We start from the raw sequence: 19000 nt of genomic DNA on the forward strand, positions 1-19000 counted from the left end.
AGGGAAATGAATAAAAGCCAGACTGCTTTAAAGGAAGGCAACTCACTCAAGAACCCTTAGAGGATAGCCTGGTGGCATTCTATATTTTTCTCATTGTTAAATGTCATGAAAAGACCCAAACTGTCTGTGGCTCTCAGCTTTTAGTTCCCACTGAAGACGTGAGTCTAAAAGATTCACAAATATCGTTGCACTTTCAAAAAAGGCTCAGGAAAAATATCTGGACACTGTAGTTTTTATCAAACGCTACTCAGACAGGATGAAATTGTGTATTTATGGGGGACTTTTTTCAGTTGCGTATTAATCCACATTTCATGCCCTAGTCAGTGCTTGTGGCATGGTATGTGTTCATGGTGGTGAGGAAACATGTCACTCAGTTAAGGCTGGGGTATATATCAATATTATATGGTTAAAGCATAGGGGTGTCTGGATTTGATTTCATTTTCCATTTCAACATTTCAACATTCCAGAGTTCAACAGAAATTCCAACATTCAGCTTTTGAACAATCAACAACAAAAGATAGAAATTCAGTTTGCTACAAAAATCTGTCCAGAGTAAACCCTCTTCACAAATAAATCAATAACAGATCCACAATTGGAAATTTAGCATTTAGCCATCGTAACAGTTTTCTTGGTTTAAATAAACAACAACAACAACACAATCACATGGAAAATGTTTATTTAAAATTCTTACTCATGGTTTTCCATTTTTAATTCTCTGTTGCACGGTATAATGTCTCCGTATGTGCTTTGCACAATTTATTTTACTATAGAAGTATGTGCATTGCAGTATGCATGTGAATGGCAGCTGTAAACAATACTGCAGTAACTTTATAGTGACAAGTTGATAATTTGAAACTTATGAAGTGCTTTCTTTTAAAACTGAATGAAATTATGGAAAATAAATTATGAAGATAGAAAGAAAATACAGTCAAATATATGTCCTTAAAGAACTGCTAAACTGATGATGGCTACTATCAGTTATTTACAGATGTTGTGTTGTTACTTTGGCCAGGTCATCATCAAGAAAGCAAACGGACATTCATGATTTTGTCCATGTTGAGATTTTTCTTCGCTTTTCTTAGCTTTTCAGTTAGACGTCTAAAGTCTGGGCAACTCTGGGCCGTACTTTGCCTCTGATTGGCTAAATTTACCCACATTTGGCCAGTGGTGGGTGCTAATTTCTCACCCTGAAAGGATCTCTGAAAAAGAAAATAAACCCAACATCTCCAATGCTGTCGGAGTTTCCTCTGGTGGCAATCAGTTAATTGTTTTCCCACAAGGGATAAATGTCTGGAAGTGCAGCTGCAGGCTAACGCTAAGCTAGCGTTTGATTTTCGATTAATCGAAATTGAATAGACACCGGTATTGTCGGGATATGAGACTATATGTGGTCTTAGATTTCAGATATCATTAAATGGTGATACGACATAGGTGTCATCTTTCTGGTTTCAAAGACTCATTACAGGAAAGTGACTCAAGTCTTTTTGTGAGCCGGACTTACTAGACTGTTCTACTTGTTCTAATACTTGTCTTTACCTGCTTTGTCTTTTCATCCATGTTACTGATGATTATTGATTATTATTAGTCACAATTGTCATACCTACGGTATTGTCAAAAATATTGTGATAAATGATTTTATCGCCCAATCGTGGCATTTATGGAGATTTCAAAATATCAAGATGCATTTTATGTATTGTGATCTAACTTAAAAGTACTTTGACATGATTTTAAGGTCGTTCGGGCCCAGCCCTACTCCCAGTGCAGCAGTGTGGCTCACTGTCTGTCTTTAAAGAGGTCATATAATACCAATTTTCAGGTTCCTACTTTTATTTGGGGGTCCTAGTAGAATAGGTTTACGTACTTTAATTTTCAAAAACACATTATTTTTCTCATATGGTGCAGCATCCTTTTTCACACTGTGTCTTGAATGCTCCATTTTAGCTACAGAGTGAGACATCTCGCCTCTGTTCGATCTTTAGTGAGAGTTGCACATGCACATTACTTAACAGGCAGAATGTAACCAATCAGAGGCAGAGTAGGGTGGGTCATGCTGAGCAAGGTGGTGTGATCTTAAATAACGCTGCTAGAGCAGTAGCAACTGTATGTCTGCTGACTGACTGGAGTGTATATATTTTATTATAAATGTATTAAAATATATATTTATAGAACGCCTGTTACATAGTGATGCACATAAGTTACGAAGGGCTTGACCAAACCAGGCGTTTCAGGCAGTGCAGGAGTAGTGTTTTATGTGGGAGAAAGTAACTTCCTTTGGCATGGACTTTGGGCTTTTTCACTTTGCAGAGGTTTTACATGCACAAAAATGCTACATAATACAACACAATACAATAAAGCAAAAACCCAAAAAGTAGAATATGACCTCTTTAATCGTTTTGCGACTACAGTGGAGCTTTATGGCACAGAGGAAGAAGATACATCAGGCTATGATAGACACACCGTTCTTATTAGTAGGAAACATGTTTTGTATGAAGACTTTATCAATGACCCTTTAATGATTTTACAAATCTTCATTGTGTGTATATGTTCATACCAACATTCTCTGAGGCCTGTTTTTCCACCCCAGTTCTGCTCGGATGATCATGACTGATAGTGTCACTGCACAGACAGAGTTAAGTTCCGCTGTGTTCCCCCAGCGCAGCCTCTCAACCCCCACCGCAGACACCCTAACCCCCACCCCTGTTCCCTAAAACTGGGTCTGTGTCCGTAAGCACAAAGGGCCTCCTCAGGACAGGTCCATGACCATTTTGAACCCGTTCGGAGTGAAAGGCTAGTGTAAAGAATGAATGGCAACACTTCAGGTCAAAGTTAAATCTCCGGGTTTGGGCTTCGCTGAATGTCTGCTGTAAAGACGAATACCTGTCATGTGTTTACTCCATCAAAGTCCTGTTTGGTCTCTTGACCTCTGTCACGATGTCTGTAGAGTTCTGCTCTCCATTCCAGCCCCTCTTTTGCAAACCTCCTCCCAGTGGTCCAAAGCTGCGGTATTATCTTGTAGCTACAGTACGCAGCAGTTAAAGGTTGCTTTCAGGAAACTGTATCAGATCAGAGAGTTGAGGCAGCACACCGGGAGGACATTAGAGCGAAAACCAGAGAACATCTTCATAGAATATGATCCTGTTTCACCAAAATCCCTGATAGTTGCTGCTGTGTGTGATGTACTGCTGTAAAGTGTTTTGATGCTAGTAGTGATGCTACTCTCTCACTGAAGTTACATAGTGCAAAAACAAGTGAGCGGAGTGGCTGTGATAGAGACACCATTCACTCTATTATAAGTCACTGTAAAATTAAAATGATTTTAAAGCTTCTTTTTTTTTTTTTTACACATAATATCACAGAAGTTTAATTGTGTCCATGTTTTTTCCTCATCTTTCTCATGTGAGTAAAACAGTCTCTCTCTTTTTGCCTCCATCTCAGTGTTTGGAGAAGTTCCCCGTGATCCAGCACTTCAAATTCGGCAGCCTGCTGTCCATCCAGCCAACGAAGCATTGACGCTCATGCCGTGCATACAATGGAAAGACCAAACTCTCAACAGTTTCCCCTTCCTCTGGCATCCTCTCGAGCAAATGCAACGGTAGCAAAAATTGACCACATGTAGTTTGAAACTCACATTCCCACATGTACACACGCATGTGGTAATGAAGGCTTATAGGCCATCCATAACTTGAATGCAGCATATGTTGTGGATGACCTTTGTGATTTTGGAGCATTTATATTTTTGTCATGGTATTTATAGAAAGGATAGTTTGAATTGGCTCCTTTTGAGGGTTGAGGGTTGAATTTCTTTTAGAAGTGTGCTCATTAAAGTTTCATGCTTGAATTTACCTCAGAGTTTGGATCCTCATGAGCAGGGCCTCATTCACACAGTGGATTTAAGGAACTTTCTTGGTTTTGCTTTAAGGCCAAATGTTTAAATTTTGTTGCAATTGCCCACTTCTCCCAAAATGTAAGTCATATTAACAATTTGCTAAGAAATGGCTGTGAGTGTTGATTTTTTTTTTCCTAAACAAAATGATTTCAATGTCGTGTTCAGAGGGAAAAGTAAAGGATTCGATCTAAAAAGCTTCCAGAATAGCTCATCCAAAATGGAGTGTACAGACTTTTCACAATTTCTTGAAAAGTTAGTTTAGGTAAGAATCTCTGCATGAATCTAGTTTTATTTTTCCCTCAAAGTCTGTCCCTTAGCAGTCCCTCTCAAAAGCCCCCCAGTCTTAAGTTAAGTGATTTATTTTGTATCAGGTAAACATTGTAGATTGATACCATACCTGAATAAATTCTTGTGGCTGTGCTGTGCAGCTTTTTTTCCTCAAAATCCTCAGTGGACTCAGATTTGATTCCAGATTAAATGAGTCAATTCTGCATCTTTCAGTTGGCACATTTTGAAGATCTTGGCATGTGTTTTTTAATTTAATTAAAGAAAGGCTATTTTTGTGTTATATACACGACTGCCTCTAACTTTGATAACACTAGGCCACATTTCAACCCAGTAGCTTCAGTTAGACAACAGCTAAAGTTAGCATTCAACCATTTCCTAGCTAACAGTACCATTAGATACATGTTACACAATACAATAGGAAAGGTGTAAATTAATTATAAAATATGAATGCACATCTTAGACACATTTAATAAAGCCTGAAAGTAAATCACACTGGATGTAATCAAATCATAATGTTAGCTAGGAGGTGGTTGAATGCTGATGTCAGTGAACAGGTTTCCAAACATATTGCTTTACCTTTATCCCAATATCCTTTCAGAGCCATTGTCTTTTCCGTTGCTGATCAGTTGAGAAGCAGTGAAAAGATAATGATTTGTCAGGTTCCTTGCCATTTTCAACTTTAAACCTGGAACACAGCAGTATGACATTTGAGTTTCCCGGCCTGATTGGATGACAGAGGAAAATGGCCGCCATGTAAATACTGTCTTCAGTTCAAACTGTTTACCACTTTGGCAACCACCAGTCATTGTGTAATAAGACAGCACTGATCGCTGCTAGTTCGAAAGATACAACAGTGGTCTGGAGATAGTGGTTTTAAGTGAGAAATTGTTAGTTTTCTTTGCATCACATTTAAGAAGCCTTATTTTGGGGTCAACAAAAAGTGCCACAAATTCTTTAAGATGTTACGACCTAATAACAAAGTGTCTGTACGGGTGCTTCTTGCATGAGCCCCATTGTTTTATCTGAAAAAGACTTGGACTTGCTTGTGACCCAGAGATGAACCTAGCAGTGAGGCAGATGGATTCTGAAATGAGGGAAGAAAGTGTTGAATATTGTATGAGTCAGAACAACTACTTCTCCATGTGAAGGATGATTTCTTTTAACAGCTGTGGTTGCCAGGAGTAGGGGAACTCCAAAACAACATGCAACAGTCCATTTTTTCTTTACTTACTATGAGTCCTCATAAGGAAGGAGATGGAATTCCCCTTACATACAGGATGTTGGACTGCATTGCAGAGAGGGGTGGAACGAAGCACAGCAGTCCAAAGGCGACTGAGGGACTTGCTGTATGACGCAGCCTGTGAAGGCGTGTCCTTCACAACAGTGAAGTCTCTCTACCAGACGCTTTACAGATGAATTAATGTAGTATCATGAGCTCGACTCTGAGAGAAAAAGCACTGGTGCATTCAGGTGATCCTCTTCAACCCATTTGTGACAGTCATCAGTTTGTATCAGCAGGTCTTTGTGTTTAGTCACTGGTCAATACATCATATAAAGAGCAGGGTTGGGTTACTTTAAAAATGTACTACGATAAAGTCACTACGTAATTACCTGTTAAAAAATGTATTCACTAACTAGATCCAAGTATTAAAGTAATGTTACTTTTGGATAACTAATCTATAACATTTAATCTTATTTAATCTTGATAACGAGTGTGTGTCTGTAGGAAATACACACTTTTGTGTCGGCTGTTCAGTTTCACTCACTGAATGTATCTGTAATCTAATTACATGTTCTTTTTGGTAACTTTACCAGAATACAGTTATGTTTTGTATTGTGTTTATTCTGCTACTCCCCAGCCTGATGAAGTGGTCAACTGAAAGCCAAGTGTAATCTCCAGTGTTTGTTCTTATCAGCAGCCTGAACATGTTGCTCACCCAGCGAGTCTGCAGGTCCTAAAAAGAGCTGGTGGCACAAAACGCACCGCCCCTCAGCCAAACAACGAGTGAGCAGCAGCGACAGTGACAAACTGTCATTCAGCCGCCAACCGACTACCACAAAGTACACAGCCCCTGAGCCCAATAAAAGAGCCTCTGCGACAGCAATGCACTCCTGTAGTGGCTTACGTTAGCATAAACCACACAGCTCCTGAGCCAAGCTAACCTTATAGCCAAAGCACACACCTACAGTGAAGAGTGACTGTCGTGCTGGAGAACCTTTTCAGATTGAGGTGTGTTCTAGTTGGCTATTTTGCTTGTGCTTATCAGATTGCTTGTGCAGGCTCTGATACTACCTCCACTGGGGGATCAGAAGATGAATGAAACTTTCCCCCTTTCCACCTCTGTAACTTTCACACAGACAGCGAGGTGGAGTATTGGCGCATGATTCCCACCTTGAAAGGGCAGTGTGAAGTGGGTTTGTGTCCATGTAGTCAGGCGTTCGCTGAGGAGTGGTTCTGGAAGGAGGCCTGACCGGAGGAAAGGGGATTTTTTCGGTTGGATACTTTCAAAATGTAGCTCACTCTTGCTGGTTTCTACAGTCTCCCAACCCCAGCTTTAATTTAAGTTTCATAAATCGTAGGCCTTAATTTGAATATGTGGGGTCTTATTTGCCAAAAACATTTGATCTTGTTTTTCTGTCTCTTAATTTCTCTGGTAACACCTTATCATATCCATCATTCATAAAAATATATGTTAGTTAAACTTTAGCTAATAGTTATTTGACTGTCAACAAACAATGAAATTCTTTATAAAACATTTATTAAGCCATTGGTCATTATAAAGTTGCAAAAGTTGCTGTTTATAAATCTTCAAAAAATCTACAACTACTTAAAGAATTAATTATAAAGCATTTCATTGTTAACAATGAAATAACTATTTAGTACTTAAATTAACAATAAATGTATCATTTATTAATGACAGTTATTATAAAGTGATACCACTCCTTTATTTCAAAATGAGTCAAGCTCTTTTGCGTGAATGTCCTCATCTGTGATGTCACACATGCTTAAACTAACAGTCTTTTCATTTTATACTTGCACTGACTTGTTAAAACTGAAAAATGTAGATTACTCTAACTCACTCTAATCACCATATTAAACATAAAGCCCACCACTGAACGGGACCGCATGTATACTTTACTACACCTTTATACCTGCAGTGCTTTAAAAGAGCACTATGTAGTTTTGGAGAAGAAATTCAAATTCAGAATTTTAATAATTTCAATATTAATGAGGTGATAATACAAATTTTCTCCATCAGTGAATAAACAAGCTGATCTCAGAGCAAAATAAGGTCCCAGAACACTGTTTGAAGCTAGAAAGGTGGCAGGGTCCGCCACATATAAACAAAGTAAAACAGTATAAATTGTGTTGTCCTTTAAGGTCAGTTTGTTTATTCAGTCATGAAACAAAGAGAGTTTGATTATTTAGTTTGTTTAGACACAAAAAAAATCAGCCAATGAAGATCTGTCCCCTCTCATTAACATTTCTTCAACAAAACTACAGAGTGCTCCTTTAATAAGAAAAAGGTTGGTCTAAAAATAAGTCTTAAATTTGGTTTAAAATCTTGAAAATGTTTTGAAAAGCTTTAAGTTGAAGTGTCTGATACCTGTGCATACACCCTGCTCATCGCTACATGTGGACTGTTAAACCAGCAGTCTATTCAACCTCTTCTCACCAGCAAACTGGTGGATTTGCAAATAAAGTAATATGCTAACTATGTAGCCTTGCACTCCTATGCATGTTGTGATAGAGAAAGTGATCTTGACAGTTTAGAAGTATTGTTTACGAGTTGTCCTTTGTGTTGGAGTGAAGCATCACAACTAGTAAGTTGGGGCTATCACAGACGTTGTCTACCAATGAGATTTACCACTCAGGTGTTAGCAAGCAACAAGGAAATGGCAGACTATGAGTTGATGGTGACCGCCTGAATTCACGATTCATAAGTGAGTGTGTATGGTGGATTTGGGGGTGCAAACCTGAGTGGGAACAGGGCTGAATTTCTTGGCCTCATTTGGAGGAATGTTTGGAATGGGACAGCTGCGTCAACCCGTTCTGACTTGCCTGGGCTTGAAATGTGGACTTCATGTAGGAAGATTCTGAAATGAGATGCAGCTGCAGACTTTGTGACAGACTGTGAATAGCAGTGGTGGAAAGCAGCTAGGTACTCAAGTACTTTACTTAAGTATCATTTCAAGTGATTGTACTTCTGACGGATAAAGTTAGTTTCTAGGTTAAGATGTTACATATTACACTTTTTAAAGCCCAAACTTTCTGGCTTGTCACCACTGAATTGGGGCCTCTAAGTTTCAAGTCTGTGAGTTGTTGTAGTTCCACCAAAGGGAATTTTCCAGCCAATGGGTGCTATTATCTCACAATTAACGAAAGTGAGATCACCTGAGTGCAGCGAATGTGTCTCAATTGATTGTAGTATAAAGACACCTGTGTTAATCAGTTTTCCTGGCTACAATTACACCATGAAAACAAAACAACACTCCAAGCAACTCTGTGAAAAGGATATTGAAAGTGTAAGTCGGGATGGATACAAAAACATTTCATACAACAACTGTTGCCGGGTTCTTCAGCAGTCAAAGCTTTATGGGGGAGTGGCAAAGAGAAAGTCACTGTTGAAGAAAGCTCATTAAATCTCAACTAGAGGTCACCCAAAGGCATGTGGGAGACTCCGAGGTCAACTGGAAGAAGGTTCTTTGGTCTGATGAGACCAAAATGGAGCTTTTTGGCCATCAGACTAGACGCTATGTTTGGTGTCTGCCAAACACCACCACAAAAACACCATCACCAATATAGGGACATCCTGGAGGACAACCTGATGCAGTCTACAAGAGATCTACAACTTGGGAGAAGATTTATTTTCTAGCAAGACAATGACCCGAAACATACAGCGAAAGCTACACAGAAATGGTTTAAAGACAACAAGGGGAATGTTCTGGAGTGGCCGAGTCAAAGCCCAGACCTCAGTCCAATAGAGAATTTGTGGCTGGACTTGTTTTTTCTGCGGAGGAAGTACTTTTACTCTGATCTTAAAGGTGTACATTTATTTAGCTGATACTTACTGTATTTCTACTTAAAGGAACAGTTCACCCAAAAATGAAAGTTAAGTCATCTCAACCCCCTTCTCCAGGGTCACTGAAGAACCCTGAAACATCTGGAAAACAGCAAAATACTAAGAAAATACGTGAGGGCAGGACCTCTGCAGATAAAGACTTCAGCACACACTTCTAGAGGGTAATATGCGATGATTGAGAGAGGTAGTTTTGTGTGAGTCAATACATTGTTTTTTAGGATAATCCTGCATAGTATAGCTTTAGTAGGATTTGAAATGCAGGACTTTCGTTTTCAATGAAGTATTTAATGTTGTTGTATTAACACTTTTTTTTACAACGCAGCAACACACTCAGCACAAACATCCAGTCTTTATTTGTCTTTACAGTTCACTCAAAGATCCCCTCCACACATGTATTAAGACATACATAAAGATTCTCTAAAGTGTGTCTGACAAAAAGAAGTATAATTACCACATTAAAATCCTGAAGATAGCGCCTACTTCTTCTCCCTCATTAAAAATCTCAGAATTTTTTTTCTCTTCACAAGTTTAACTGCTGGACACTCATGCTTCACTCAAAACTATTTGTGATGTCACAACTCATGCTCGTAGCTCCGCCTCTTAAAATCAGATTTTAATGAGCTCAGAGAAAATTTACACTTTGAGCAATGAACATGAAAATAGCCTTCTATCTCTTTTTGTTCCCACACATACATCAGGAACAAATGATTGTTCAGTGTCTTGCTCAAGGGCACTTCAACATGTGGACAGGAGCCACCAACCTGAAAATTAATGACCGACCCTCCACCAACTGAGCTCCAGCCACTGTACTTCCATCTATACAGGCTTCCACTCTTGCAGGACTGGTTGTTGCCCAAAGATCACACAAACTGTTTCCCAACAGTTCGAGTCAGTACAGTCGAGGAGTCAGGGAGTTCAACACTGACAGGTACAGTATCAAAGCCCCCAATGAGCTGAAAAGCTGTCCGTTGAGTAATAATAATTATGTCATGCTATAGTTTTTATTAAAATTACATACAGAATGATTTTCTTCCAGGGCAATGTTCCGGGTGTGGGACCTCATTTGTTTTTATTATGCTATGCAAATAAGATGCAGCATATTATCCCTAATATGCAAATAAGTGGATAATAAGTTTGCAGTATGCATTAATATCCAGTGGGTTATTAATATTCAGGTGGGAGTGGCCTGTTTCTTTCAATGTTGACGTGTGGCCACAGATGTATCATCAATTCAAGCAGGTGAAGGGGGTGTGGTCTATTTTTCCCTTTACTGTTGTGTTGGGGTGTGGCCTATCTGTTATTGATATGCAAATGATATGCAAATAATGGTCCACTGTGGTATTATGCAAATAAAGGAGAGGCCCATTTGTAAATACAGATGTGGTCTATCTTTTCTCCACTATGCAAATAAGAGTGTGACGCGTTGGGGTGGAACATAATCTGTGTCATCTTACATTAGTATAAATATCTGACTGAATGAAGCATGGCCTGTTTTTTTGTTAAAAAGGACAACTGCTGTGTTTTACTCAAATATAATCTGCAGCTCATTGTGTTTCTACCAGTTTTTTCTCGCGACTCACCACTTTATTTCTCTGTGTCGACTGCAGTGAACTGTGTCATCTTTAAAAGTTTTGTATGTGTGGAAACAAAAGAACATTCCTTTAACTGTGACAACTGTAGCTGCACTTGTAGCTATACATAAAATCATGTTTTCTTATGAGAATCAGATTACTACAGAGAGCACACTACATAAACACACATTCAACGAGTCACTTGAACCTGCAGTGATGTACAGGTAAGACCCAGTGACATCACAAAACATTCTTCTGACCCCACCCCACACATCCACCAGTGATAGTGGGTGTGGCTGGAGGTTGAACAGGCTTGAAACTATAAACCAGAGAGGGCAGCAGAACACTGTTCATCACAGTGCTGTGAACTCGCTCTTGAAGATCCAACAGCAACAGAGAATGTGCCCCCCTCTGTTATCAGCACCATTGCAGTGGCTCATGGTCTGCTGTATTGATTATTTTATTCTGCAGCCATCTGAACACAGACACATGACAATGAGGACATATGGAGTGTGTGATCAGCTGTTTACGGTCAAAATCTCCAAGTGGAGAGAATGTTGGCGGACGTAAATTCACTCAGCTTAGATGAAATGTTTCAAAATTAGCTCTAATGGTACAGTACAATATCTAGCCTCACTGTAAACAGGTCTCATGCACACAGGTCTTTCGTTAGTAGTTCCAGTAAATGAAATTGTTGCTGTTGAAGACCCACCAGACATGAGGTTCTGTAGATGGCAGTGTTAGTCCAGATAACCTGGATGAATGGAATCTACATTGTTGGATAGGCCTACCACTAAAGGTAAAAGAAAATAAGTTTTGTTTGTAATTTGGGTGAATTGACCCTTTAAAGGTTAAATATATCATATTTTGAACATTAATACAGCAGCAAACAACCCTTTTCTATTTAGAGATAGTGCAGTAATGATGTGCTCTCATCTGAACTTCTTTATTATTTGTTTTGGTCGCCGGGCCGGCCGTGTGTTGATATTAGTGTACATTAGTCGCTCTTAGGCCTCCCCGTGTCTGTTCTCAACATGGCGCCCTGGTAATAAACATTCTCATATTGTAGATCTTGTTACAGTGAATCAGTACACTAAAACATGTTTCTGAAAACACTTGAAGTGAGAAATGCAGTAACAGAGTCTTGGTCCATATTTGATCAGCACTGGCTCATTTTACAGTTTGGTCAGCAGTGTGTGATCAGATGCTGCTGTCTTTTTCCCAGTTGGTTTGTTCTGAGATGCTGGTGATCTTGTGCGATATCTAGTGCCACTGAATTCCATATGTTTCAGCTTCAGCATTACATCAAGCTGCGGTGATGTGGGAGTGTCATCCCATGGTCCCTTTAACCAACACGCCAATCCAGAAGGTGGTGCTCATGCATCTAAAAGCGGTTACCAACCTCTGTCAAACAACAAGGAGAAGCTGCTGTGTCGTTCTGCTGCTAGCATGCTGGTCTTGCTCGTAACTGTTGGTCCATTTCCACAGATTAAAAAAAAAAATTAACAACCAGGATGTGAGGCACATCATTAATCATTAAAATTAAACATTATGTGACACAGAGAAATGTCCGCTGTGTCCCCCTGTAGCATTTAGCCACGCTGCTAGCAGTATGAGACTGACCCGTCCTGCTCAGCCTCTGATCTGTTGTCACGCCTTAATCATAGTTGATTTGTAATTTTGTGTGCCGTTCCTCCCAGTGATTGTCTGCATCAACAGATCATAATTAGTGTTTAAAACTGCACGGCCACATGGAGTGGGTTGTTTTCTGCCTCCCCCTGTGGTCTTCACCGCAGCAGCATTAAGACACTACCCTCATTCAAGTGAATGGAAGGACTGGCCGCATCATCTGATTCAATCTGAGTGGGGCCTTAAAGGGTCGGTTCACCACGTCTGTGAAAGCCTGACCATCACGCAGATGTTCAGAAGGCTGTTTACTCTGTTCACAGCACTGTGACATCATTGTTCCAACTGATCACACTTGGAGAGAAAACATTCAAAAGAATATCAGAGCAGCTAAAAGACGTCAGCCTGTTTTACAATACGGGTGAGAATGGAGAGTTTTCTGGTGTTCACATTAGCCTGGACCTGGTCTGCATCAGATCCTTCTGACAGAAACCCCTCCCTGACCTCCCATCCCCCCGCCCTCCCCCCACAGACCTCTGTCCAACCTGGCTGACCTGCACAATGTGGGCTGCCACAGTCTGGCCCCCCTCCGCCTGTATACCTATTCCCTACAGTCTACCCCCTACCCCCTCCCTTCTGCTGTTACATGTGGCCTCCCCCCGTCACATCGACCCCTTCTCCTGACAAAGCATGACTCCCCGCCCCGCTAACCCCCTCCCTCTGTTGTCTACCCCTCCTCTGCCCAGCACCCCACCCCCAACCACCTGGTTTGTCCTTTAATATGGATAAGGTGAGTGATGCACAAAATAAACAAAATGACTCTGAAATAAGTTCACCATCATTTGTTTTCTGTCATGCTTCAAAGTTTGAGCTTTAACTGAATTCTTTTTCTTTTTTCCTTGTATATGCCACACTATTCAACTAGCATGTTCAGATATCTACGTTTTTGGTTTTGTGGGTAAATTTTTTATTTTACATACAGTATGTTATGTTTATCATATTACAGATCACATATATAATATATGACATATATCCAAATCAAAATATTGAAAGTAATTGAAGTAAATAAAAAAGTAAGGGAAAAAGTGAAATCAATCAAAAATCACTGATGCCAAAATGTCAATCAAAGATTTTGATTGTGTGTGTGTGTGTGTGTGTGTGTGTGTGTGTGTGTGTGTGTGTGTGTGTGAGTGTGTGTGTTTGTGTGTGTGTGTGTTCATGGGTGTCACTCTTTTCCAATCCAGATGGAGGAGCTGTGTATACACCATTGTCCACCCCATTTGTGACATTTACATTTACATTTAGGGCATTTGGCAGACGCTTTTGTCCAAAGCGACCTACAATAAGTACATTTGTCACAAGAAAGACACCACAACACCGTCGATAAAGTAGAAAAGAAAAAATAGAAACAATTTTCAAGCCCTCATCTGAGCAAAGTAGCTGCTATTTATCAAGAATACCTTAGTACATAAGTGCTATGGTTTAAGTGCTAAGGGTAAGAACATACATATGCATATATGTTTTTTAGGGTTTTTTTTGTGAGTAGTGGAGAGGGCTGCTGTCATAAGTGTCTGATATCATTTCACATTGTTTTATTTTTTTGTTAGTCTTTATGTTTAAGCAAAGACCTTGCAGTAAATACTCAGATATTGTAACCTCCTGCAATAAATACTATATAACCACACAATGCATTGTTCACATTGTCTTATCACTTCCATTACAACCTACCAACTGCAAGTTATTATGGGTAGAGGCAGCTGGAACAAGGCTGCAGAGGTGGAGGAGCGAGCGAGCAGCAGCGATGGATGTGATGTGTCTCACTCTAAAAAAACAAGCCAGGCGGGAGGAGGAGGAGAGAAAGAGGAGGAGGAGGAGAGAAGGAGGGTGTTGGGGGCTGGTGAGTGGAGAGTTTGAGGGAGGGTCAGCCTGAGGTGGCTCTGCTCTGCATACAGCCCCACTGATATCTTCATTCATTGATTTTAAAGAACACCACCAAGTGGCACACAGGAGAGATAACAGGACTCAGAGTTTTGGGAGGAAATTCCAGCTGAGATGAAGGCTAACAGGAAGTGTAGTCAATGTAAAATAATTTAGAAATGATTTAAAAATCAGTTAAAAGTCATAAATAGCAAGGACTATTGTTTGTTTCATAAAAAGATACGACCAGCAGCTCAGAGACTGGAAGTGTAGCAGATAACAGCTAGCCTGGATCTGTCCCAAAGTATCAAAACCTGCTCTCCTCTACAGGTCACTAATTAACATGTTACATCTTGTTTGTTTCATTTCTTAGAAAAACTGAAGAATGAAAATGACCATTGGACATTTTAACTGCAGGACTTTTTCTTCTCTCTTAGCCGTTGCCAGGCAACCAGCAGAGACTCCAGGAAGTTGCTGAAGAAATGGCACCTCACCAACCCTGACCTCAAGATCCAAGAGCTGTAGAATAAACTGTTTATTAGCATGTCTGTCTTATTTGTGTCTTATTAAGACAGCCTTACTGTCCAACTTCTGTCTGTGGACACGTTGCTTTGTGTCTGTGCAAAATACCATGTAATGCAGTGTTGTCAACTGGTATTGCTAACAATAGCTAACCTGGCTAGAACTGTTTTTCCAACTTGTGCTGCAATGTGGTCAACTGGGGTATGACGTCATTCCCAACTCTGACTTCCGACTTCTGAGGTAAATGGAACACACAATAAAATTGTAGTTAAATTAAACAAACAGGATGTGACATAGTCAGTGAACTTTTGACGTGGTGGTAGACAGATTTTGTTACCTTTTGACAGATCCAAGCTATTTTTATCTCCATTTCTATCCCTGTGCTAAGCTAAGCTCACCGTCTGCTTGTCCTGTTTTAGTTTCATCAAACTCTCGGCCAGAAAGTGAATATGTGTATTTCCCAAACTTTTCATTTAACCTTTAAAATTACAGATAATGGATCCTGTGTTAATAATGTATAAACAGTTATAACTAAGGACATATAGCTTCATCTTTGAAAGGATGTACCTTCCTACTATTTTGTTTTGTGGTGCTGAAGTCATATATTCCAAGTGCTGAATAAAGCTGTGAAAGCAGCACAAATCTCAGTTTCACAAATGAATTCTGGCCATGTCAACCAAAATGGTTATGTTTCATTAGCTAACGTTTTTCTGGTAAAATTGAGATTTGTCAACTTTGTCCTGAAGATTTGTGCGTGAGCTACCATTATACCTCAGCACTGGACTTGTACAATTTATTAGTGAGAACTCGGTGACTGTTTATTATTGACTAGTTGGTTAACATTTGAAGCATTTATTGCTGAACAGAAAGGAGACACACCAGTCAGGGGATTTTTTTAGTATGTGCTCTTTTCAATTGCTTACATCAGATCTGTGACTTTGATAAGTGATTCATCAAGCAGTAATAAAGATATTACTTATAAACACTTTAGAATGGTATCTTGCTTCTGTGTATTACAGATAAGTGAGTGTGTTTGTCATCATGTGTGACAAAGGTCAGTAACTCCATTAGCCTTTATCAACAAACAGCTTTATCACTGCAGTCAAACACAACAGTTAAAGATTAAGATTTTCATTTTTTATTAAGATTATAAATTTTTAACAAATATTTTCTGGAACAGTTTTACCCGGTGATATACAATTTAGTAAGCACAAAAATACAAGAATAACAACAAAATATGTAGAGAATGGCTGAATACTCTCTTTATTTTGGTACACATAGTGCTCATAAAGCTAATGCGTGGATTCTCAGGTCATGGCTAAAATCACGAGTTTGCCTTTTTAAAACAAAAGGACTAAGATCATTATTTTACAAAACAACGGAAAACTCACAAAACCAAGACATGTTGGAATTATGAACTGCTGTGAAGGCTTTGAGCAACAACCATGATTTAGAGAGGAGGATGTTCAAACTGCCAGAGTGGAGGTGAAATGATGAGCACAGTGACAGCCCACAAGTGTTACAGAATTGAAGTGTTGGCACTCGATGAGGTGGCAGGAGCTGGTTCAGTCCATGTACCATGAAAGTGTTCAGGAGGGAGTTTTGAATGTGGTGTTTGTTTCACATGACAACAAGCTGCTCAGAGTGTGCAAGGTCCAAACTGGAGATGGTGTTTTTCCAAAGGGACAGTAGAGACATTCAGTCACTTTCAGTTCATAACAATAGCTAGCAGTAGTGTGCATCAGATTTAAGGCAACAGAAGTCAATCCATTTTATTAGTTACAGAAGTGTGTAGTGCGTCTCCCGCTCTGAGAGCAGGAGAGCCTGTACATCATACATATGGCACAAACTCTTTATTCTCCCTTCCAGAAGTACTCTCATTAAATATCTTTTCTTTTTTCTGCAAAAATAAAGTTGATTCAGACCTTGTGGGGGAGACAGGGTCAGTTGTAATGCCTCTATCTCCTCTTGTCCGGAGCCAGCTTGAGTGATGTCACCCAGTGTGCACCAACGAACCATGCTCACATGTTTCTGATGGGTTTTTAAGACAAAGGTGTGCTCTGAGGTATAATATTTGATACTTTGATCCTCTGTATTATTTGAATTGCCGAATCTGTTACACATGAGTATAGAGGCTGGCTAATGTCAGCGCTGGGACTTCAGCTCATTTTAGTGCAGCTGACACTATGGGATCAGGGTGCTCAAATGGATTTTGCTTAATGTTCCTTCTCAACGTTTTAACTAAAACATTAACATTTGCAACGTTCAGAAATGAGGTTATGATATGTGATATGCTAATTTATAAACCCCTTCACCAAACCAGTGGTGACAAATTCATTCACTGATTCTTGTGTGCTCATGAAAAAATGTCTCCACAGAACATTAGCTTCATGTTCCTTGCTGATTGCACAAATGACATCTTATTCTACATGAAACATGGTTCATATGTAAACTTTCTGTGTGAGAACAGTTCTTTAACAGGAAACAGTTCTCCACTGGCTTTTGTTTGCTCATACTTTGAGGAAAAACATCTTACAACTGACCCAGGCCCCCCGAAAATTAAAGTGTTTGACTCAAAACGCCACGATCGCCCGAGTCCATGCTCCGAGACTGGCCAGGACCTGTTTGCTACAGATCTGCTCCAAGTCCGTCTGTCTGCTCAGCAGCCCTGAAAACCCCGAACCGAAGATGGAGATCAGGTTGGAGATGTTGGAAGTGTCCGTGTAGTCCGGGTGTGTGTACGAACAGTCCTCCCGTTTCGCCCTTTTGCGAGCCGCTGTAAAATCTGATACTTCTTCAACGTCGGATACGCAACAAGCGAACTCTACCTTCCGTTTCTTGGCCGGGGACTGTGCGCCCTGGCCGCACTGGAGCGCGTCACAGCAGCAGTCTTGGTGGAGGTAGCCGTTCTCCACCGTGGTCACCACATGCGTGTCCAAGTCCAGGACTGTGGTTTTGTTGCAGTGCGCGCTGCTGTTCACAGAAAACTGGTCACAGTGTGACACAGGGGAACCCTCCATGCAACAGCTCCGGTAGAAGGAGGGCTCCGGTTCTTTACTGTCGTCTTCCAGGGGAGAACAGCCGGGGAGGATGCTCGCTGTCCGGGCGTGCGCCGCGTCTCTGTGGCACGCAGAGTCGCACAGACTCACCTCTTCGCCGCAGCAAGCAGCCCGCGCCTGCTCCTCATCGTCGGCGTCCTCTGCGTCCAGCTCTAGCGGGTTGAGCTGCTGGATCTCGTTGCAGACCGTCATCACCTCCTCGTACTGCTGCATCCTGTAGATCTCCGCGTATTTCTCCTTGATGTAGACCTGCCTGGCGTTTCTCAGCACATAGGAGACCAGCAGGTTTTTGTGCAGCTTGATGCCCCCTCTCTGCGTCCTGGAGTTGTGGATCTTCATTAAGGAAATAGAGATCAGGCTTTGCGCGTCCACTGCGCATTCCATGGTGTTGATCATTATAATGTTCCCCCAGTCCACCTCCAGCCCCTCTCTGGGAGAGCAATACCGACTCTCGGCTATCTGAGCGGGACTCGTTTTGTTCGAGGAGAAAGGCTCAAGTCAGCTCTGTGGAGACACATTGGACACAATGATCCGCCTCCCTTTCTATGCCAGCAATCATTTGCAGATGGCCTGAAACCAGAATATATATAGTCAAGACAAAAGGTCCGACCTCTTCAGGGAGAGCCAATCAGCTGCCTGGGATCTGATGAGTGACAGACTGCCGCTCTGGAAATATGTCGTTCTCGACCAATGAGCGTCAGGCGGTTCCTCTGTACTATTCAAATTCCACCCAGGCTGTCTAACAGGAATGCCCTCATTTCAGCTGCAGCAGAGCTGGGACTTCCAAAAACCAGCTCGTGTTCCGGGTAAAGGTTAGACTACATGTTTCAATAGAGATTGTTGTTTTTATCCAACAACAAAGTAGTCACAGTTTCTGTTAAAGATTGGTCTTCCAAGTTAAACTATTTGTTTCAACCTTTGAAGAAGAAACAGAAACATAAGTTTAGTTTAAAGTTGTCTGTAGAACTATGACAAACATAACAAGAAAAAGACAAATAAACATCGGAACATTTTCAATTGAAAAAGGAAGATCTGCTTACAAAATAA

At 40.6% G+C, this 19000-nt stretch overlaps 2 protein-coding genes across 2 annotated transcripts in view; one reads left to right on the forward strand and one right to left on the reverse strand.

Annotated features, from left to right (window-relative positions):
- ptpa (protein phosphatase 2 phosphatase activator) overlaps positions 1–4311 on the forward strand; it is a 30853-nt gene extending 26542 nt beyond the window's left edge. The window contains exon 10 of the mRNA XM_073478698.1: positions 3436–4311. Within this exon, the coding sequence (XP_073334799.1) occupies positions 3436–3510 (75 nt within the window). The 3' untranslated portion in view covers positions 3511–4311. The remainder of the gene's footprint in view (positions 1–3435) is intronic.
- Positions 4312–16130: 11819 nt separating this feature from the next.
- ier5l (immediate early response 5-like) lies at positions 16131–18464 on the reverse strand. Its single transcript, XM_073477947.1, has one exon. It carries the CDS (start codon positions 18347–18349, stop codon positions 17468–17470), a length of 882 nt encoding a protein of 293 aa, XP_073334048.1. The 5' UTR covers positions 18350–18464; the 3' UTR covers positions 16131–17467.
- Positions 18465–19000: the final 536 nt, after the last annotated feature.

This window comes from Pagrus major, chromosome 12 (assembly GCF_040436345.1).
Source record: "Pagrus major chromosome 12, Pma_NU_1.0".
Classification (NCBI taxonomy): Eukaryota; Metazoa; Chordata; class Actinopteri; order Spariformes; family Sparidae; genus Pagrus; species Pagrus major.

What these genes read in the sequence shown, in the direction of transcription:
- ier5l (XM_073477947.1), bottom strand. Translation starts at nt 18,349, where the DNA reads ATGATCAACACCATGGAATGCGCAGTGGACGCGCAAAGCCTGATCTCT.